We start from the raw sequence: 23,801 nt of genomic DNA on the forward strand, positions 1-23,801 counted from the left end.
TCCCCAGTGGCGCAACAGGTTAGCGCGCTGTACTTATAGACAGTACCAAGCACCGTCTGGCTATAGAGCGATGCGGAGGTTGTGAGTTCGAGCCTCACCTGGGGAATATTGGTTTGTTTTTGTGAGCTGGACACCGCTAGTTCTGTCAAGGCTGTCAATGGGATGTACAAAATTTCCCCCACCTAATTGTTACTGTTACCATAATAAAATCCCCATATCACTGAGGCATAATTTCAATCCCGCCGGGAATTAAAAACCCAACTTCCATCAAGAAAATTTAGTTTTGAGTAATTTCGCTATATTATTTAGGTATTCTGTTGCATATGCATTACTTCTTCACAAAAATAAGTAAAAAAAAAGAACACACACGGGTTTTTCATACTTCATATGAAGGCCCTATATGCCAGCTTATTTAAACGAAAACACTTTTTAAAAGTTTTATATAGTTTACAAGTGCCATGAGCACCTGTATGAAGCAAAATATATTCATTCAACCCAGCCCATTCGAAATTGTTTTAAAAAGTTGAGACTTCATATGAATTTCGTTATGGATCCTTTCATTTCTTTTCCTTTATTTTTCTACATTATTTTTTTCTTATTGTTTTTTTTCATCATTACGCCAAGACACTACTTTGGCATACGATAAAAGTGTGTTGTGTATGGAACGCGTAATATTCATGATAAACAAACAAATGCACGCCCATCAATATTTTTTAAACTAAACTTAGCTCTCGTAAACCTCGTAGTTTTCAGATTTAACATTCAAACATGGCTGGTGACTCAATAGATGGTGCAGCAGTTCTTTCCCGTGCTTTAGTCGATCAGGTAATTTAATATTATGTATGTTTTTTGAGGTTAAGAATAGACATCTTGACAAGTCGATGAATTTATTTAGTCTGTGAATTGGCAATGTTCATGATGGAGACAAAAGTTTGTGTGTAGAATGAATAGCATTGCGACGTCGTGTAGGGTCGGAATGCTAAAGTGATGGAAATTATTGGGATCGGATGTCGGTTTACCAATACCATCTTTAGGGCCATTTCCTGAAATGCATGTTGGCATGGTTGGAAACACAGAGATCGAGATATCTTAAGTTAAAAGGGTTATTTTGGCATTAGGTAACCACCATTCACTTCATACAGCAGCGCTTCATTCAGTCGCATCTCGCATGCACGGTTCCCTATTTCCACCTCCATTCACTTTGTACACAAATGCGCGTACACAAATCTATGAGTGGTTTCCAAAACCACGATTTGGCCGTTATTTTTATAAATTACTTTTCGGCCAAATCGTGGTTTTGGAAACCACTCATAGATTTGTGTACGCGCATTTGTGTACAAAGTGAATGGAGGTGGAAATAGGGAACCGTGCGTGCGACTGAATAAAGCGCTGCTGTATGAAGTGAATGGTGGTTACCTATATCACGATAATGCCGACTTTTCCACTTTCAGTTGGCTCCTCTAGGCCTATTCTTTTTTTTTTTGTTGATTTTGTGTAAATTAGATATAGGCCTGTGCTAATTTTGTAATGCAATTCTTAGTTTTACTGAGGCAAGGAAGCCCAGCAAATAAAAGCAGTGCACTACCAGACTTAATAATTAATGATTATAAACTTTTTGAGACAGAGTCAGCTCTTGAATTTTTCATATTCTTTTATGTCACCATCCAGGGTGTGGAGTATGTATTTGGAATCGTTGGGTATCCAGTCATCGAGGTGGGTGTGGCAATGCAGGTTGCAGGGCTCAAGTTTATAGCTATGAGGAATGAGCAAGCTGTGAGTATATGGTATTCTTACATTCTAATATTGTAGGCAATGCAGGTTGCAGGGCTCAAGTTTATAGAGCTCTATGAGGAATGAGCGAGCTGTGAATATAGAATTCAAATTGTATTCCATTTTAATATTTTTGGCAAAGCTTGACATGTAACTGCACAAATTGAAAGAAAAATTAAACACTGATAATTTGAAAATCAGAGGACCTTTTGGGCATTGATTATCGTACATGTAGGCATTCAAGGCCAAGGCATTGGTTGCTTTGATTAATCCAATTCCTCTTTGAATGGATGTATATTCAATGGTGTTGTTGTGGCCATTCAGGTAGCAGTTATCAATTTATTGCCATGAGGAATGTGCAAGAGCTCTAGCTCTCCAAAGTTTGACAGGCAATTTTGTTTGGGAGTTAGTACAGCTTCATTAAAATAATTTGTGAAGTTTGATTTCATTTTAAACAACAATGCAACAGCAGCATGGTTTTATGTAGGCCCAATATTCTCAAAGTAAAATGCTATACTTTGTATCCACGGCCTATTCAATGAATTAAAATGTCTCCCAGAAATGTGAGAGCTTTGATGGATGTCACAGGGTGAAATGGTTACCTAAGCCCTCATAACACACGATACAGTTTGCTCAGTCAACTGTGACTACATATGTTTCATGTCAGGCTCTCAGCTGAGAAGTACGCACCCCACCCTCAATGGTATAGTTCTACTTCCAATTTTTTGTTTGTTTCTTACAGGCCTGCTATGCTGCTCAAGCTATTGGATATCTGACAGGAAGGTATGTTGAATGAATCATAGTTCATTTTGTTTCCTTTAAATATCTTATAGGTCAAGTCCACCTCAGAAAAAATGTTAATTTGAATCAATAGAGAAAAATCAGACAAGCACAATCCTGAAAATTTCATCAAAATCGAATGTAAAATAAGAAAGATATGACATTTCAAAGTTTCGCTTATGTTCAACAAAATAGTTATGTGAACGAGCCAGTTACATCCAAATGAGAGAGTCAATGATGTCACTATTTCTTTTGTTTTTTATTGTTTGAATTATACAATATTTCAATTTTTACGAATTTGACGATTAGGACCTCCTTGCCTGAAGCACAAAATGTTAAAATAATGGAATTCCACGTGTTCAGGGAGGAATGAAACTTCATTTCACATGACAATGATGAGAAAATAAAAATATTTCATATTTCTAATAATAAAAAAGAAATAGTGAGTGAGTGATGTCATCAACTCTCTCATTTGGATGTAACTGGCTCGTTCATATAACTATTTTGTTGAAAATAAGCGAAACTTTAAAATGCCATAACTTTCTTATTTTAAATCCGATTTTGATGAAATTTTCAGTGTTATGCTCGTTGAATTTTTCACTTTTTATTCAAATCAAGTTTTTGTTGGGGTGGACTTGTCCTTTAATATGAACTTTGAAGCTCATTATTATGGATCTTGGTCTCGTACTACTAAGTATGATAATAATATGCAACATTTATATAGCGCTCAGTACAAATGTTTCTAAGTGCTGTGTGCTATTACCTCGGCTTTAGCATGGCTACCCTGATTGGGTGCACGAGCATTCTTGGAATTCTGTGAATTAATAGACCTTTCATAAAATACTAGAAATATTCAAAATATTTTTCCCCAAACACCTTTTAGATTATTATCATTACATGTAAATATGATATCTGAGCCCTGTCAATCACAACTATGGAAAGCCAGCAATGTCAACATCCAAAATGCATGTCCAAAATATTTTCTAGATGTGATATATTATCAAACATTCATCCTTTTCTTGAAAATTCAAGTGTGCTCTCCTTTTTTACAAGGGACATCATGCACATTTCCTAGAGATAAAATTATGACATTGTTGGATTTCCATATAGTCTAAGATGATCAGATCAATGGTATCTCTTTGTAAGAAGGGGCCCAGATAACATAAATACCTAGCTAATTTGTTTGCAAATGATGATTTTGAATCAATTTCAGTATGTATATTTTACCAATTTTCAGATATTTTAATTCATTGTCAATGTCAAAGAAAAACAAGAGTGGAAAGACAAATTGAAATTATCTGTTATTTTTTTTCTTAGACCAGGAGTTGTGTTAGTTGTATCTGGACCTGGGATGTTGCACACTCTGGGTGGCTTGGCTAATGCAACTATCAATGCTTGGTGAGTTTAGTGTCTGTATGTGTGTACAAGATATTGATACTTATAATAATGATATAGAGTATTTCTAAAGCGCCAAATCCACATTGATTATGTGCTCAAGGCACTGAAATATACTTGGTATATCATTATTACCCCGGCTGTAGCTGAGCGGCCATATAGGTGCTAAAGCATTCAAGGAATAAATCCTACCGGGTACCCATTCACCTCACCTGGGTCAAGTGCAGCACAATGTGGATAAATTTCTTGCTGAAGGAAATTACACCATGGCTGGGATTCGAACCCATGACCCTCTTTTTCAAAGTCCGAAGACTAATCCTCTGGGCCATAACGCTCCACGGTTGATAGGAATGAATGAAAAGGGGGAAAAACCTTCTAAAAGGAGAGACCTAACAATGACAATAATAGAAATTTTAAAGTAAGGTTTTAAGGTGTAAAATACCTCCTATTAATGTTACGTCAATTGCAGTACATGAACACGGGTCAGAACCAAAATAGGGGATCCTAGGTATATGAGTTTAGTATCTGACTGTGCTATGAACTACATTTAGTGCTTGGCAAGATGTAGGTTCAAATCCCCAATTCTCCTTGGACACTTATTATACATATGCAGTAACTTAACATCAAAAAACTACAGACAAAAATTGTTTCCTAAAAAAAAACTGCCCATTCTGGCTTGAAAAGTGTTTTTATATTTATAACAAAATAAGAAATAAAATATGCAGATATTTTTTCATTCTCACTTGGCATCAAAACTAATATTTATATAAAATCTCAAAATATATGCAATAAAACACATTTTGATTTCATATCCTCGACATAACTGTTTTAGGTTCCGCTACGTTCATATAATCTATGAATGAATCGGAATGGTGACATACACTTTCGGAGGGATTTAAAACAAAGTAAAATAGGCTTTACTTTGCGCCCTTTTTTTAAATGCAGGCCTGTCATTGTAATTGGAGGATCAAGCGATGAAGACCAAGAAGGAACAGGTGCTTTTCAGGAATGGCCTCAGGTAAATGATTCATGATGTCACTGGTGGACTGAGGGGGGGGGTTGAGTTGCGATCCTCCATTTTTGGGGCTAAGCCCAGGTTATCTTCTACCAAATCACACTAATTTGCTTCTCCACCCTCCTTTGATTTCAAGTAAAAGGGGTGGGCATAGATGTCAAAGCCCCCTCCTTTGGCTTGGGGGCCGTTTCATAAAGCTGTTCGTAGGTTAAGAGCGACTTTAAGAATGGCTGGTGATCCTTTCGGGTGATAAATGGTATACACTAACGTGTTCATTGGTAATGGCCTAGCGCGTAGGAAAGGTTCACCAGTCGTTCTTAAAGTCGCTCTTAACTTACGAACAGCTTTATCAAAAATCCACCAGATTTTTAATAAAATATGGTGATATTCTATCAGGTTATTCAGCATACGCATCTGATATAAGAAGTACAATATTGCCCACGTTTGATGATTTTTTTTTGTATTCATTTGCTCATTTTACAGGTTGAAAGTGCAAGGTTGTATACCAAGTTTTCTGCAAGACCACCATCAATAGAGCATATTCCATTCTTTGTAGAAAAGGTGAGGTTTCAGAAGAAACAGCTTTAGCTATTCTTTTTTTGCTTGGGCTATAGACTTGTCTTAAACGAATACTACAGATATTGAATATGTTATAAATATGTGGGCATTATACTAAGTTAACAATCTGGAAGTGCCTTATTGTCATATCTTCAAGAAATATTTGTAGATTTGTAGAAAGAGAAAATCTTGTCCAATTATTGAAAACAATATTGTCTTGAATTTAATATCCTTATTAATTATGTTTGATTTGTTGAATTCTGAACCAAATATATATCATATGATTAAGGGCTTCCATACTTGTGGCTTATGACTGAATGAGGTAAAACAAGAAATAATAGGTATATGAAATATGACTTTGACCTTTGACATTTCTTGTCATCCTTGGGAGTGTTTTCATGAAGTATCTTGACTGATTTTCAATGACTAAATTGTTCTGAGCAATTCGGATGCAAAGATTACAGTAGCTTATTACAGTTATGCATATAAATCAGTGACAGTGGCCCGAATTCACAAAGGTGGTTGTGAAAACCCACGGCTGAATCCATAGTTTATGCAGATTTCCTGTATAAATTACGCATAATTTAGCGCGTATCGGGCGCATGGATGACAAATGTCCAATGATGGTGCGCGCTTTTGTCAGAGTGCACCAAATTGACACCAGTTACGCTATTCTTATTCTGGACTCATTAATTCAAAACAGTGGACTCATGAAGAAAGTAGCGTGGATATCCAAGGCAACAGGCGTCAATTTGGTGCACTGTGACAAAAGCATACATCAGCATTGGACATTTTTTAAGATATGCGGTAAAATAATTGTAATTTATACAGGAAATCTGCATAAACCATGGACTCAACTGTGGGTTTTCAAAACCACCTTTGTAAATTCAGGCCAATATGTTTAGTGAAATACTTCCCTTGCTCTTACAGGCGGTTCGTATCAGCACCCACGGAAGACCAGGAGCATGCTATCTTGATGTCAACGGTGATATGGTGAATAGAACCGTAGAAGAGAGTAATGTCAGGTTAGTTCTGAGGATCAGTCACAATTATTTTGATGTCAGAGCTATATGAATTATTGCTGTGATTAGAGAATTATTTGAAAGATTTTTAGTAATCTCAACCAGGAGCAAAACAAACGAATATTTGGTACACCGAAAATGTCCACATCCTTATAGCTGTGTAACATCTTTTATGGCAAGTAAATATTTTGTTGTTGGTAAAATTCTGTGATGAAAAAAAAGAGATCATATAATAAGCTATGCTGCTCCACAAAATATTTTTAAAATGATGGCCACCATCTCTTGTGTTTTGTAATGTTGAGCTTGGCCGGAGAATCTCACTGGTATTTCAAGTTTGCTTTGGAGCCTTCAACCAACAAGCTTTGCTTTAACTCTTGGCTCCCTCATATCCACATCTCTCATTTTCTTTCTTTGTCATTAGTTTAGAACCAATTACAAGAATACATTCTACTACTTTTTTTCTATTGTTATATAATGTATACATTCAATGGTTATCTATGAAAATTTTTATTGTGTAATATTATTGAATGTATTTGAAAATGTGAGATGTTGATGTGAATATGAATAAACTTTGAACCTTGAACCTTAACCCCAAAGAAATTATCGGTATCTCCAGTGCTTTCCCTAATGTCTGTGGTCAGCACAGAATAATCCACTGTCCATGAAAGCTAATGCCTATTTTGATTTGAATCATATGTTTTGTGGTTTCTTCAGGTTTTTCCCTAAAGTAGGACCTCCACCCAAGACATTTGCTGAGGCTTTACAAGTCACTAGAGCTCTGGAAGCTCTCTCACAGGCTAAGAATCCTTTGGTGATTGTAGGAAAAGGTATTAATAATAATGATAATATACCAAATTTATAAAGCGCTTTATATTAAAAGTTTCTAAGTGCTGTGAACGAAGGGGGAAAAAGAATATAAGTAGAAGATATATCACTAAAAGAACAATAAAGAAACTAAAAAGTAAAAGTAAAAACACCATTATGAAAAATTGATTATACATACAAATAAAGAGATAATCGGCGAACATACAACTTAAATGTTCCTCTTGATCCTTGTTCATTTTATTGTTTACACCATCAGGGCCCTGGAACACACAGATTAGCAATTAATCTCTTAATGAAATGGCCTATCAAGATCATCGTTGCATTCACATTTTGCTCAGTAGACTGACGAGGAACCAATCAGAATTGTTCTCTAAAATTAGCGATTAATCGCTGACCGTTGGGTTACGGGGCCAGGCCTTAAATTTCAGTTATTTTTAAAGCAGGTCACCTTTTATTATTATTATTATTATATAGTCTTATTTATCCAGGGTAGCCTCATCAGTGACGTACACTGTTCTCCCAGAGGGCCCTGCTACATTTAAACACATACAAAAGAAAAAACAAAGGACAACAAATTAGAACGATACAAACAGAATAAAGTTTAGTGAATTGTGTCTTAAAACCTGGAATAAGATCTTCGGTTTCTCCAATAAGATGATATAAATGATTGCAAGGTTGCCGCCCTTCTTACTGTAGATGAAACATTTTTATATTTCAGCAAAAATGGGAATGTCAACAGGGCTCGAATTAATCCAAGGCCATCCAAGGCCATGGCCTTAGATGCCCTCAGAAATGGCCTTGATGCCCTTTCAAATATTTGTAGACTTAAGGCCAAAATAACTGCCCTTTTTTGATGTGACCTTGGTGCCCTGCGGTAATCCAGTGCATGTGCCCCATTGAAAAGTGCATTTATTATTGATGCCCTTTTTTTGGTGGCCTTGGATGTCCCATAAAGTGAAAACTGCCTCCCCTTTCCCTTAAGTGCCCTTTTAAAAAATGGCCTTGCCCCTTTAAATTCTTAATTCGAGCCCTGTATCAAACTTGGCACAAAACCTATATCCCAGGCAAATAGAGAAAGCACCTATGACCATGGGTGAGTACAGCAAAAACAAATGTACTTGTTTTCTTTTATATGCTGAATGCTGATTCATAATGATAATAATTATACAAATAAAGATAGTCTTAGATTTGTTTTTATAAAGCAGTTAATATTTGCATCTACTCTGAATCTAATGTTGGTGCAAGAATATTCACATCTACTTTCCTAGAAAATCAATTATTCCCTCACTTTAGCTCTTCAAAATTTGATTGAATTTAGTTTGGGATTTGCAAGATGTCTAAAAGCCTGTATAACAAATGAATGTATATTTCAGGAGCAGCATATGCCTGTGCAGAGGAAGAGGTGCGAGCTTTCTTGGAGCAAACCGGTCTTCCTTTTCTCCCCACCCCCATGGGTAAAGGTGTTATGCCTGATGATCACAAGCAGTGTGTTATAGCAGCTCGCTCAAGGTAAATCCTTTATGGTGCTTTTTATTTTTGAACACCAAGATTTATTTGACTGATGATAACGATCATGAACGTCCCCACTTGTATGGGATTTGCATGAAATCAGCAATTTGTCTGGAAGCGAAACATGATGTTTGATTGAAAATGAGATGGGGAATTTGAGAAGGACTGAGAGAGAGCAATGGTGAGAGTGATGCTAGGTGTGGAGCTGGTTGATATGAAGAAGACTGAGGTTTTGATGCAGATGGACAATTCCATTAAATGATCAACCTCTTTGTAAGTCCGACACCCATTTCTCTCAAGTCTTGCTTCACTTCATGAACTGATCAAGTCATGATCAATTAGAGAACATTACAGACTGTTTAAAGAACAAAAGATTAGAGACCAAAAATTTCATGAAGGTCCCACATATAGGGGGTCTGATGTACATATTGTATGGAATTGCCCAGATGTTGGGTTTGGAAGAGATGATGGTTCAAATGACAAAGAGTATGTTTGTATGGGCATGCATAGAGGAGGGATGTGGATCATGTTTTGAGAAGGGTGCTTGAGTTTGAGGTGGCTGGTCAGAGGGGAAGGGGGCGTCTCTAATGAGAGAAGGCTGGATTGAGTCAGCAAGTGAGTTCTGGAACAGGAGAGAGTTGTCTCTCTTGCTCCTGCTATACAGCTCTACACTCAGCCAGCCAACTCAAGCCAGACAGCCCAGACTCCTCTCACTACTCAAGGCTCTCTTCAACTTCTTAAGCCTCTCATCTTGTGAACTTCCTAAGCTTCTCTTCTCTCCGTAGATCAAATTCCTTTTAGTCACTCTAGGACTTCACTCTTTTCTAAAAGATACTATCCTCTAACCTCCACTTTCTCACCTCTCCATTTCACTTTGATATCTCTCCACTTTTCTTAATCCTTTCTAGGACTTATACATGGTGTACCATAAACCACTTCCACAAGTTAAAGAAAGGTTCAAATTTAACCCCTCATTAATCATTAAACGAAAAGATGCAAGTTTGCACTTTGTAGGGTACAGATGTTCATATCCATCGCCAAAAAAAGGGATATTTTTTTTCTCAACTGGATTTTAAAAAACAAATAAAGTTCTTTAAACTGCTTTAGTTTATGAGTGCATCTTTTTTATTTCTACTATTTTTACATCAAAGAAAATGATCCATGTTGGTTAAGAAAAAATAAGTTTTATATCTCTTTCAACGAATAAAAGGATATCATAGATACGTAAAAACTCGCAAATTGACTCTGCTTTTGTGCATATCGGCAAATCTTCCTTTCTCCATGAATACACAAATCATAAAGAACAAGTTACATGTGAATAGATTCACCACAAATATATGTAAAACACTGCATTGGGTGCTGTGTCTATCTGTCTGATGCTATGGTGGAGTTGAATAATCCATAAGCTTGGAGGACACGCTATAGAACAAACATACATCTGAGGATAAGAAAACTTTTGTTATTTGTTGTTGGATAAATGAACTTAACTTTGAATGGATATTTGCTTAGTGAGTGTCCACATGTCTACTGAGGCAGACCTGGGCCCCGTCTTACAAAGAGTTACGATTGATCCAATGAAACCTAACTCTATGGAAATCCATCCATACCATAATTATTTTCTACAAGAACTTTGCATAATCTCCTTAGTAAACAAAAAAAATCACACTAAATATTAAAGAGAACGATGAATGTATGAATATACATCATATCTAGAAATATTTTGAAAAACATGCATTTGAGATGTTGATGTTGCTGGCTTTCCATGGTTGTTGATCGGATCAATCGTGATGTAACTCTTTGTAAGACGGGGCCCAGAAAGCACCAAGAACAATAGAGGGATGTCCAATGATAATGCTCAGTCAGTCAATCAGCTGTGCTTTTCATGTAGTTAACGATGGTTTATGAATATGGATCAGATTTTGATCTCTAGAAAGTAAGTGAAATCAAGGCAGTAGAACACAAAAAATGATTGTCAAAACAACCTCATTTGGAATTGATTGATTTACTTTGGAAAGTTATTATTTTAGAGCTCCACAATGTGTTATTTTGAGTGCCCCAAACCTTGATTAAACTTGTTTTGTCACCATTTTAATGTGAGCAACTCTTTTGCTTCCACCTCAAAAATCTTTAGAGGTACATGTATTATCCTTCTCCATTTCATGCCAGGATGCTTCAATAACCATAACATAAAAATTCACTTGTATAACTTTATTAGAAGAGAATGAAAGTAATTCTGAGTTTGAATCCAAACAATGGTCTTGAAGAAAAATCTAAAAATAAAGAAGCATCAAATAAAATTCTTGCTCAGACTGGACCATAGTCTTGGCTCAATTTTTATTTCCTCAACCCACACAATGGAAGCATTTAATTCATACTGCACATGTAGACTTGGAGTCCCCATTGAATTTCTGGACACTTGCACCAGTTGCTATTTTTTTAAGGATCTGTTAATAACAAAATCAAGTTATCCCCTGTGATACAAAGTGCTGAGTAATTTTAGTTTTTTTTTTAAATAGGAACGATTTTTAACTTCATAAGCTTCCCACCTTAAAAAAAAAGAGTTGGAGATCTCATTGTGTTTGTGACATCATCTGATGACAGTCAGGATCACTAGCAGATTACAATGTTATTCAATGGTATTCCATGCTATCATATAATACGTTTACACTGTCTTTAAAGTTTGCCGATGAAGTTATAGCTTGTCTGATGTTGCACATCATATGTTGATATCAGGGCCTCGTCTTACAAAGAATTGCGATTGATCTGATCAATTGCAACTATGGGAAGCCAGCAATATCAACATCTAAACTACTTTGTTGTTCAAAATATTTTCTAGAAATGATGTACATTCATACATTCACTGTTTTCTTGACAATTCAGTGTGGTTCTCTTAGTTTTCAAAGGACACTGGGCAATTTTCCTAAAGAAAAAATTACGACATTTATGGGTTTCCATATAATTGAGATTGATTGCATCAATTGTAACTCTTTGTAAGATGGGGTCCAGGTGGTCAGCTGTGGCAAAGCTACCTACCACCATTCCTTTGTAATGTTAGCTCACGGACAATCATTCTTTTGTCAATGTAAAAATGACATCTTTGGCCTGTTGCATAAAATTTTTGTCATTAAAAACTGGCAAATAAACAAAACCTCTGATGAACAAAATTGTCTCATTGACAATAATCAGTGAAAAACTGGCCCCCAAAAAATATTCGTGCAACAGGCCCCAGGAGCTATTCTTTCAGAGAAGGGGCTTAGCAAGTTAAAAAGAATCATTGAAAAAATTTCTTAGAAGACCTTTGAAACCTATTTTGCTACTTTAGTTTAATAGAGAAATATCTGAGTTGTATTAAGCTTCGTGCATCAGTAGGAATCAACTTGAATATTGATTTGGAGCTTCATGTTATCAGTGCATTATGAATATTTTTGTTAATTCTAGAATGAACTGACAGTATAAATATATACACTTTTGTAATGGTCCATGATTAACAGTCTGGAAAGCAGAAAGATTTGAAATGTTACATAATGATAAGAGTCAAGATCACTCAATATGACTGAACTACTTTGACCTGTAATCTGGACTTTTTTAACTTGAATGGTCTAAAATTGCTGCCACTAATTTGCTATTCAAAGACTGAAATGCCAACCTTTGAAAATTATTTTGCATCAGTTGACATGTTTAAGAAATATTTAAAAAATCGCTATTTTAACTTAAAAAATGTCAGAAAAAAATATAAAGTATGCATCTCATGCATGTTTTGAAAAATTATGAAAGGTTTGACATATTCAATGATGATACAGGTGGTGATGGTAAACATAAAGAGTTAGGGCTACTTTTCAGAACCGGTTACACTTTGTAATTCCGAAACGTGTAAACTGCCTATACCTCAATGTTCGTTAATCAGAAAACGTGAAAGGGTTCGTTAATCCGAACATTTGTGGCGTTATTCCGAAGGTTCAATAATCCGAAAACGAAATAAGGTTCATTAATCCGAAAACGAAATAAGGTTCGTTAATCATTACATTTTCGGACTAACGAACCTTCGGGAATTATGAACCTCACTTTTTTTTCGGACTAACAAACCTTCGGAATTACGAACCTCATTTCGTTTTCGGACTTACGAACCCTCGGAATAACGAAGCTTCGGAATTACGAATGTATGCGTTCAGAACCCTTACAATAGATGTGGAAGGGTTGGCATCTCTGCAAATATTGCAGTACTCAGTTAAGGATTGATTCAGTTACATACAAATTGTAGCTTCTTGCTGTATTTTCGAAGAATTCAACGTGATGTCTCCTTTAACTGAAAAATTATTCAAAAGTCTCTGAGTCAGTGATTATTTGTGGTGAGCTCTCGTCTTCAAACTTGTGCGAGGTGAATCTAGCTTTCTTCTTCCTTTCATTACGTGCCCTCTCATTGATGGCATTCCTTACAATGCGAGAAAGCAAAGCTTCGTCACTGAATGGAAAGCGTTTCTTCACTTCTCCTCCGATCATCTCCACAACGTCCGGATTCAGTTGCTTGAAGACCTCTCCATCCATGCGGAATCCTCCACCTCTTGTGTTGCCCTCCAACATCTCCCTCGATGTGAAGCACTTCCCAGCCAAGCGATAAGCGAAGCTGGTAGCATTGTTCGTCTTGTACAGAATATCTTCAAGCTCAGTAACGGGCATCATCACCTTAAGAGTGTAGTTTCCGATCTCGACATTGTCACCACGTCGCCAGTTTTTAAATATCTGGTCAAGATACTGCTTCTTGTTGTCTAGGACTGACTGTTCAAATTGATTGTTCTTTTCTTCTGCTGTTACCTTCTCAATATACTGCCCTTTGTTGTCCAGAACTGTCCCTTCAAGATACCGTGGCTTGTCTCCAGCTGTCGAAGGTGTACCTGGGTCCTCCTCCCATCCATGCTCCTGTTCTGGGGACAGTTTGACCACCGAGTACAAACCCTCCTCGAATGACTCACTACCTTGTGAAGGTACAGGTGAACTTCTTGCATGGATCTCAGATTTAATGTTCATTACTTTGCCACCAGTTCCTGCAGCAGTGGACCGAACAGATGATATGACTGGCCCCGAGTCTGTTAACTCCTCCTCCCGATTTCGGACATGAACTACAGACGATGTTGAAGACGACTCTCCCATGTATGTGACTTCTCGTTTCCTGAACACCCCATCAAGGAGATTCATCATCTGGATTTGTCGTTGCTTTATGTGAGCAAGCTCCTTGGATTGCCTTGCGACCTCATTACTTAGCACATTCACAGCTGAATTGACACTTCGGAGCAGGCTCGTCTCCTGTTTGCAATAAAAATAGCACAATGACCATTAAAGGGATGGTCCGGGCTGAAAGCATGCATAGCTTGATAAAAAGAGTAGAATTCACTGAGCAAACTGTTGAAAATTTCATCAAAGTTGGATAACAAATACATGTAACAAAGTAATTGAATTGTAAAGTTTCGCAATATTTTGTTAAAACATACGTCATGAAAATTCATTAGATGAACTGATGATGTCACATCTCCACTTGTTCTTTTGTATTTTATTATATGAAATAAGGTTTATTCCATTTTTTTCCTCCAAGAACTAGAAAAATTGGATTGACAACTGATTTAGTGCATTAGCTATTTATTGCTGTAACTTATTTCATTATAAAGGAGACACATTATTTACACAAGTATGAAATAATGAAAAAAATATGATTTTTATGTAATAACGTAAGAAAACGGAAAGTGGAGATGTGACATCATCAGCCCTCCTAATGAATATTCATGATGACTGTTTTCACAAAATATTGCTCAACTTTAAACTTCAACAACTTTATTATTTGTTATCCGATTTTGATGAAATTTTCGGCATATAAATATTTTCAGCCCGGACCATCCCTTTAAAGATTCTTGTCTGTTCACATTCATTGGCCCATATTCTGATTTTAAGATAATTTTTATACACCATGGTCCAACTCTGTGCTAAAATTATAGAAAGCTAAAAGCATCACAATTTTAATTACATGGTATGCTTATTTTTACTGTCATCTTTCCCAATCCTTCAGTGGTGAGGACATCTATTTTATTTATCCTTCCAGAGAAGTTGAGAATGACTTGAGAGTCAAATGAGCTGATACAATTACATTGAACCTCTACTGTGAAAGGTTTAGGTCACAATTGGCTATCCATAGTTTGAGTCACTTCATTTATGTTATAGGGCACTAACATGGGATGCTATAAAACTATTCAAACAATTTTTGTGGGGAGGGGGCAAAAATACAGGATTTTTCCACACTATTCAATGAAAAAAGGAATAAAAACAGAATTTGGAAAACATTTAATTTCTAGGAAGAGGCCAAGGGGCAACTTCTCTTTGTTAGTGTATGGCCATGTTGCACCTTATGCTTTTTAAAATGACAAGTCCACCCCAACAAAAACTTGATTTGAATAAAAAAAAGAAAAATTTAACAAGCATAACACTGAAAATTTCATCAAAATCGGATGTAAAATTAGAAATTTATGGCATTTTAAAGTTCTGCTTCATTTCACAAAAGAGTTATATGCACATCTCGGTCAGAATGCAAATGAGGAACTGATGACATCACTATTTATTTTGTATTTTATTACATGAAATATGTAATATTTTTATATTCTCATCATTGTCATGTGAAATGAAGATTCATTCCTCCCTGAACATGTGGGAGTCCATGTGAAATGAAGTTTCATTCCTCCCTGAACACGTGGGAGTCCATTATTTTTTAATCGTCATATTCGTAAAAATTGAAATATTGTATAATTCAAACAATAAAAACAAAAGAAACAGTGAGTGACATTGACTCTCTGATTTCGCACGTTCATATAATTATTTTGTTAAAAATAAGCGAAACTTTTAAATGTCATAACTTTCTTATTTTACATCAGATTTTGATGAAGTTTTCAGCATTGTGCTCCTCTGATTTTTCTCTATTGATTCAAACCATCATTTTTCTGAGGTGGACTTGACCTGTAAAGACAATTTCTAACCGGATCCTCCCTAAATGTTCTATTAAAGATAGATAAAAAACCTACTAGTTTGCCTTTCTCATCTTTTGAGTTATCTTGTTCGTCAGACATCTTTCTCCTTTTGTTCGGATTTGGACTCTGCAAAGAAATAGTGATGAAAATGTTACCTTTGAATATTTATACATTTGTGGATGAGAAACTGTATTCCTATCTTGCAGCTTTACCTCCGTTTGAATTTAAACCTACTACCTCTTTTATTAGGTTATATCCCACTATCCCAGTAATTGTCTGGAATATGAGTTCTAATGATAAAATATATATGTAAAAAGTATCATAAGTCACAATGATTTAAAGAGAGGTTTGCAGAAAGTAATTTTTTAACATACAGACCTACACTTAGTGTGTGATTCTGGTTTGTTTGTTTTTCTTGAATCTTGCATGTGAGTTATGCATTTGCTCTTGATTTATTCATGTACCAATGCCACAACCATATGTTACCTAAGTCTCTTCAAGATTATTTTAAAATGAATAATTTATATCACTCATATCAAACTAGAAATTGTAACAGTTATCACCCTCCTTTGCCACACATAGCTTTAACTAGACGATCTGTTTTTTATTTTGGACCACTCTTTTGGAACTCATTACCGAATTCTGTTAAATTATCAAAATCTTTAAATCAATTTAAACGTGCATGTCTTCAAAACAAAACACTTTTAAACACGGCTTTCCATTTATTGTAATGATTTGTTTTCACCCCCCTCCCTTCTCTTAGACGTATTTGTAATTGTGTTATGATCATATTGTTTGTTTACTTTACATGTATTAATATGATTTATACTATACTTTAGGGGCCAATTATACAAGCAGTTATGCTTTCTTTGACCCCTCCACGTGTAATATATCTTTTAATGTCAATGATTTGTATATACTTATATTTCTAATTGTGGAAATAAATTTGAATTTGAATTTAATTTGAATTTAAAACCAGATTTAAACTACCTTTCTAGATCGCAACCTGTGTGATGATGAACTATGGTTCAAATCTTCATATTTGATGTGGAAAAATATTCAATTGTCAATCTTGACCATACTCCTAGATATCAGTAATTCAAATGCAAAACAAATCGTGACCACAATAGCCCTGTACCATATCTTGTAGATCTTTTGAATAAAACTATACCCAATCAATGAGCCCATTACTCTTTTGAAAGTTATATCACAAATACTTGCAATATCAATTTTTAAGCATGAATTAGGAAAGCAACACTCTAATTCAATATCTGTATATATGCATTTTCAATGATCATTCAAAACTTGCATTGTTTTTAACATTCATATTTTACCACTTGTAATCTTTTCGTTGCCTGTAAAACTACTCTTGCCTTATTAACGTCTTATTTCTTGTCTCATGTACAAATGTTGCTGTTTAATGTTTGAAATATGTAATGAGCCTATTTTTTGTTTGTACTTTGTATATATACAACCAGTTCAGTCATTTGGCTGTGACTCATGTTTTTAATAATAATAATAATATAGGATTTGTATAGCGCACGTATCCACCTTGCTAAGTGCTCGAGGCGCTCCTATATTACCCCGGCTAAGCTAGTCTACCGATTCTGGTGCACACAGCTTTTTGAAGAATTACTTCGTGCCAGTACCCATTTGCCTCACTTGGGTTGAGTGCAGCACAATGTGGATGAAAAAAAACACACCATGGCTTTGAATGGAACCTACGTCCTTCAGATTGAAAGACTGGAGTCTTAACCACTAGACCACGACGCCCCCACCCCTGGATTGATTCAGTTATTGATTATTATTACATGTATACATTATAATTACATACTGTTTCTTCTGGCAGTTTGGTTTTGAATTGAGCTGCAATCAGACTCGAGACCATCTCCTGACCCATAACGATGCCTTGTCTGATGGGAGGTCCTTCATTCTTGGCACCAGCCGTCCCACTTCCATTAGAGCCACCTAAATCTATCACCTAATATATATGGTGATTAAAAGAGACAATGGAACATTATGGTATCATAAAAATGAGAAGATTGAAAGGAAATAATTTACTCTAGTGATTGTGGAATCAGATGTTGGCAGATAATTATGTGATTGATAATTTCCCTGATGAGGACCAGGGGCGGATCCAAGATTTTTGAAAATTGAGGGGGGGGGGCACATTTGACAAAGGGTCCTCACATGCTTCAAAAACATATTCCCAAATGCTCCATCTTTTAAAAAGGGGGGGGGGGGAGGCATTCTTGTATTGTATTCACATTAGAGATACTGAAAATCGCTCTAAAGGGGGAGGGGCATATGCGGTGCCCCACCCCCCTGGATCTGCTACTGATGATGACCAAGGTGTTTACAACACTTTAAAAAGTTGGTGTTGCGAATGACAGGACACCCCAAAGATTCTACTCAAGGAGTGTGAAATTAATGGTGTTGATTTGAAAAAGCATTTATGGCATTTCATGTGCAGTGTTATTTGAACATCTTTGGTGGTAACACTGACTTGTATTTAAAACTCCATAGTTTTGAGAGTATATGGAGGAGTCCAATACATACATATATACATATATATATCTAAAGGACAAGCCCACCCCAACAAAAAGTTGGTTTGAATATAAAGAGAAAAACACAATGAGCATAAGACTGAAAATCATTAAAATTTCATCAAAATCGGTAGTAAAATAAGAAAGTTATGACATTTTAAATTTCGATTTGATTTAACCAAATACATGTAGATATATTCACATCCTGATCGTTATGCAAATGAGGACACTAATGAGTCATCAAATCGCTATTTCTTATGTATTTTATTACAAGGAATATCACATATTCTAATTTTTCTTCCGTAAACATGTGTAATCATCATTAAAATTTTGTGGTTTAAACAAGAGGGTTCTTATTGTCAAATCTGTAAAAATTGAAATGTTGTATAATTCAAACAATACAAATAGTGAGTGGGGGACATCATCAACTCCTTCATTTGCATATCACTGAGTTGTGTTTTGGAAAAAATAAGTGAAATTTTAATATGTCATTACTTTCTTATTTTACACCCGATTTTCATGAATTTTTCAGTTTTATGCTTGTTTGACTTTTCTCTTTGTATTCAAATCAACTTTTTGTTGGGGTGGACTTGACCTTTAAAAGGTCAATGATGCCGTGGCAAGATTGAATGAGAAAGTGAGCAAAAATTTTAAAAGAGACTTGACAGTTTTAATTTGAAAAGAAATCGGAATTTATACACACTTCATGAGTTGGGTACTTATTCGTTGTTGCTAAAAAAATTAGAAACATTGGTAAAAAAAATGTGCACTGTTGAAAAGAAGATATTACATTTTACTTGATATTTGTGCATATCGTTTGTATCAAAATGATTTACTTTTAAGGAAGAAAAAAAAAATAATTACCGTAACTGTGTCTCCTGTGTTGATGTCTTCTTGTTGAATCTGATGTCGGCAAACCAACTGGCAGCTTCCATCAAAGGGAGACTGATTACCTTGGTATAGAACACACACTGGTTGAAAACCCGATTTAAACATTTCGGGATTATGATGGAATGCTTGTATCACGAGAATGTTGCCAATCTGAAATATCAATTTGAATATATAATTGTATATAGTTACACATACATAGTTGAGATAATTAGGATATTTAAACCAAAATGAAAGGTGACGGTAAAGGATATTTTTTTAACTAATTGGGATGTCAGGCAAGCAGCTAAGAATAAGAAGTACACATTAGATGGGATTGAAGCATAATCCTTTTTCTTGTGGTGAAGAAAATCTTCGCAAATCTCATCTTTGAGTAACTATGATCTTCCTAATTAAGAAATACATCTGGGTGACAATTTCCTCGGAGAGAATACTCTATTGGGATTTGGGTTGTTATTAGAGATATTTATCCCACACTGTTATCGAGAGTAAAAATGTTTCTAAGCTGCTAATTTGTATTCGGTTTTGTCTATTATCACCAAATTTATTTCCGAATTGTTTACTACTTCATAATTTCATTGATGTGTCTTGTCTTTCCATTAATGCCCACAGTCATGATATTGATTATTATGGCATATGAATGTCAAGATTGACTCGACCTGAATTTTGCCGGGACCGGCAGGTGCAATACTCCCGGTGAACACCCTATACTCTTTGACGAATAGTGTATTGGTTTTAACGTGCATAGGTTGTGATTTGAAATGAATATTAAAAAATATTTGCCCTCGGGTCAATTTTAAAAGCACATTCGGAAGAGTAATGATGAGTTAAACAAGTAGATTGAAATATAAAAATTTCCATCAAAATTTTGATAAAAAATAAGCTTTTATAGCCTTTTGAAGATTACATGGTTTTCAAATAAACCGAGACTTTGTCCAAAAGTATCGAATTAGTGATGAATTCACGAGTCCACTCTGTCTATTAAATTAAGGAATAATAATTATACGATTTTCCCTTTTATATGATTCATCCTTTCAAACTTCTTGTTCCCCCACATTCATTTAAAGTGGAAGTTAAGGTAATATTACTATCGGAATATGCCATGAAGACTTCCTGTGTCAAAATCTTTTTCTTTTCCACCACTAGCTTCATCTCCATCATCATCATATCATCGTCCGATTAATCAGAATAATCACCATCATCATCATCGTCATCAACATTAATCATCATCGTCATCATTAATCAACATCATCATCATCATATCATTTATCAGCATATCATCATTAATCACCATCATCATCATATCATCATTAATCACCATCATCACAATTTTCCCCATTATCATCGTTTTTTCTTATTGATCATGTATTATAAAAAGCGTTTGCTTTTAATAATTTGTTGTCACACATTCTGCTCATTTATTTCCAAATAATGTATTTAATGTTTGATTTGTCATATTCTCAACCATTTTGCTTACTTACAATGACAATTGATTTTCTACAAGTGATTGAATATGTCCAGTGATATACATTTCTTATTTATTCATGTAAGAATGTCTCTTATTCTTATGCAGAAGAAAAAATTATAAAAAAATGTGAAATAAATTGTTTAAGTATTGAGAACAATTTCGCAATGCATAAGTTAGTAAGGCAACGCCTTTCTTGTTTTTCGTTAAACTTCATTCAAGCTTATGCACATGTATCCCATCATGAACGAATTAATTGAATAAATAAATGATATTGTTCACTGTATGAACGCAACTAATGAAAGAGGGAATAATAACCGATCTAGAAGTAAATGAAATTAATCTTATTCAACGGCAAGTATATTTTGTTAAAAACAAGAACAGAAGAAAGCGCATAAATCAAAGTCTGGCGAGAATAGATAGTAATAGGCCACATTATTTTCGAAAAATGTGTCCATTATTGCTACGTACATGTAGTTGGTTATTATGTTCTGGAAATTTCCCCCGTCTTAAGTTAGCTGTGTGAAATTCTCTATAGGTTATACAAGGACCCATTTCACACAGTATATTGTGACTTTCCAGTCTCCAGCTTATATCGCATATGTGGCCAGAAACTTTAAGTAAGGAATACCCAGCTTCTTGTCTGAACAATACGAAGAATCAAGGGAGGAAACGGAGCACAGAGGGCAACTAGACTTGTCTTAATTGTCACACTAAAACTTATCTTTTTTTGTGACAAACCTTGTCTTTATTGTCACAAAAAGGGGATTACAATTACGCAACACCTAAAGCGTTCGGTTATTACTCATACCACCCCCACCCCCCTTGCCCAATGACGTGATAAAGTGGGGTAGTATTTTTTTTCTCCAACGTCCCCATTTAAATCGGACAATAGATTTGATTTGTGAATTGTGAATTTATAATTTTCTCAACCTTACAACTGGTGGCAGCGGTGGGATTCGAACCCACGCCATCGAATGACTGGTGATTAAGTAATAATGGAAGTAGAAACTAAGGAGTCAGGTGAGGGATGGAATGAGTGGAACACCTGAAGAGAATAGAGAAAGAATGAAGATGACAAAAGAGAATCAGGGAAAGGCATTCAGAGTAGAATGAATGAATGACAACTGAATATCATTAAACTCATATAACCTAAGTTCAGACTGCAAGGGCAGTGCTGAAAAGGAATGCAAATGAACATAAGTCTAGACAGAACAGAAATGTAAAACACCTGAAGAAAACACAAATCAAAGGAAATAGCAAAATGACAAAATAACCATCCTACAATAGCTTTTGAACCGAAAAGGAGAGCGTTCCAGAAAGGATATTCGATTTGTCCGACAAGTCTTGATTTATCCGACAGTTACCATAGGAACTGAGCTTCTCAGCCAATTAAAATTGAGGAAAGTTGTCAGACCTGACAACTTGACTGAAATGTTAAACGCTCCCCCTAATACTAACCTCGCAATACGTTTGAGTGCCCTGTCCCTTGCATGCAGAGAACGATGCATGCTAGTGATTTACATGGGCGCAGTTGTGCGCGGTCATGAATCAACAATGCAATTTTAGGTCGATAACTTATACCATTGCCATGGCCCCAATTCTAAAACCTAAAAAATGATAATATTTCAGACTAATATCCACCCATGACAAAGTTGAATCCAAATAGAGCCAAGCAACGAGATTTTATCTAATACACTAAATCTATGTATACTACATGTGTATATTTGCTCAAATCCTACCTCGTCTCAACTTGAACATGCATGTTGAAAATTATAAATGCACGCGGGAAACATATCGACCGCATGGCATCAGTTTATTCACATTCACCTCATATTCAGTTTATTCACATTCATCATGCACGCTATACCGGTATTGCTCTAAAAGTAATGGTGCAAATGACTCAATTTATTACTTTTATAAAATATACTCACGAATAAGTTGGTACTGCACCAGTCAGCCTGTTGGCGGTTGTACATTTACTCGTGTTAGATGTATGGTTGGAGCATAAAGCTTGCATGTACTACTAGTACTGTTGTCTGTGCGATATATTGAGGATTTGTGCTTGTTATTCATTCCGGCTGTGTGTATATTGGAATACATTTACCTAGCCCAGGATAACTGCCAACCGCACACAGCAGTTATGAAGGGGAAGCGATAACGAAGCACCGAAGCTTAGCGGTAAGGAATGCGCCAATCAGAGACCAGAAAGCGGCCCGGGTAAAGGTTACTGGCATGCGGTCGACAAAGGGATCGTCTGCATCATGCGAACGTTACTCGCGGTGTGCGGTGCAGCTGGTTGCATGATAAAAGCAGCAGGGAATTGTGAAAGCTGGGATCGGTCTGTTTTGTAGTGCCTCCATAAAGTTGAGTGCCTCTTACTGTAAGGGACCGTCTCCGCAGTGCAGGAAATTGTACGATACGAGTAATTGTCTCTTTTGTACAAAAGCCTATATAGAAAAAAACAACAACATTGCCATGTCTGCTTGGGAACGGAATTCCATATAGGGCATTGGCTTTATTGTAATAGTATACGATCGAATTAAAGACCGCGCGCGCGTATATCCAAATGCATGAGCAGATTACGGCGGGATTTTACAAGCCAAGCTACACAACTATGGGCCTCTGAGAAATAGACAATAGGCCTGATATGCTGGCCCAATTACTTATTTTGGAATGACAATTCGCTGCATGAACGTCTCATCTTGACAATTTAAAGAATGCCTATCTTGTCTGATAATGCCGGGAATATTTTGTTCGGGTACATATTGATTTTAATTCATAGAGAAATTATAGGCCTATTGTAGTGTTTATGAGATTCCGGAAATAAAACCATAAAAATTCAAATATAAAAAACGGATATTGATTGCTAATTTGTAGTAATACTGTGTATTATAAAAATATTATGGACAGCTAGCTATATCTTATTATTTATGTTGTTGATTTATTGTATACTGCAGGGTAGGCCTGTTCAGTTCTTAAAACTGCTTTACAAAGGCGCCCTGCAGTTTAAAATACATGTCAAGA

At 35.7% G+C, this 23,801-nt stretch overlaps 2 protein-coding genes and 1 non-coding gene across 3 annotated transcripts in view; 2 read left to right on the plus strand and 1 right to left on the minus strand.

The window, feature by feature from the left end:
* On the plus strand, window positions 1–106 carry TRNAI-UAU. Its single transcript has 2 exons — window positions 1–38; window positions 71–106. It is a non-coding gene; the product is annotated as a tRNA-Ile (tRNA).
* Window positions 107–663: 557 nt separating this feature from the next.
* Window positions 664–23,801, plus strand: part of LOC121426905 (2-hydroxyacyl-CoA lyase 1-like) — a 44,880-nt gene continuing 21,742 nt past the window's right edge. The window contains exons 1-9 of the mRNA XM_041623312.1: window positions 664–825; window positions 1,669–1,773; window positions 2,513–2,553; window positions 3,868–3,948; window positions 4,891–4,963; window positions 5,444–5,521; window positions 6,449–6,543; window positions 7,255–7,367; window positions 8,739–8,874. Of these exons, the coding sequence (XP_041479246.1) occupies window positions 769–825; window positions 1,669–1,773; window positions 2,513–2,553; window positions 3,868–3,948; window positions 4,891–4,963; window positions 5,444–5,521; window positions 6,449–6,543; window positions 7,255–7,367; window positions 8,739–8,874 (779 nt within the window). The 5' untranslated portion in view covers window positions 664–768. The remainder of the gene's footprint in view (window positions 826–1,668; window positions 1,774–2,512; window positions 2,554–3,867; window positions 3,949–4,890; window positions 4,964–5,443; window positions 5,522–6,448; window positions 6,544–7,254; window positions 7,368–8,738; window positions 8,875–23,801) is intronic.
* LOC121426906 lies at window positions 12,962–23,734 on the minus strand. Its single transcript, XM_041623313.1, has 5 exons — window positions 22,709–23,734; window positions 19,286–19,462; window positions 17,710–17,856; window positions 15,930–16,001; window positions 12,962–14,172 (listed from the first exon to the last, which is right to left on the minus strand). The coding sequence occupies exons 1-5, from the start codon at window positions 22,751–22,753 to the stop codon at window positions 13,186–13,188; spliced, it is 1,428 nt and encodes a 475-aa protein (XP_041479247.1). The 5' UTR covers window positions 22,754–23,734; the 3' UTR covers window positions 12,962–13,185.

Source organism: Lytechinus variegatus, chromosome 13, assembly GCF_018143015.1.
Source record: "Lytechinus variegatus isolate NC3 chromosome 13, Lvar_3.0, whole genome shotgun sequence".
NCBI lineage: Eukaryota > Metazoa > Echinodermata > Echinoidea > Temnopleuroida > Toxopneustidae > Lytechinus > Lytechinus variegatus.

What these genes read in the sequence shown, in the direction of transcription:
- LOC121426906 (XM_041623313.1), bottom strand. Translation starts at nt 22,753, where the DNA reads ATGTACAACCGCCAACAGGCTGACTGGTGCAGTACCAACTTATTC. An exon ending in CCAAACTGCCAGAAGAAACA is followed by an intron (nt 16,002 to 17,709) that starts GTATGTAATTAT and finishes ATTTCTTTGCAG; the next exon opens with AGTCCAAATCCGAACAAAAG. An exon ending in AAGATGAGAAAGGCAAACTA is followed by an intron (nt 14,173 to 15,929) that starts GTAGGTTTTTTA and finishes TATTGCAAACAG; the next exon opens with GAGACGAGCCTGCTCCGAAG.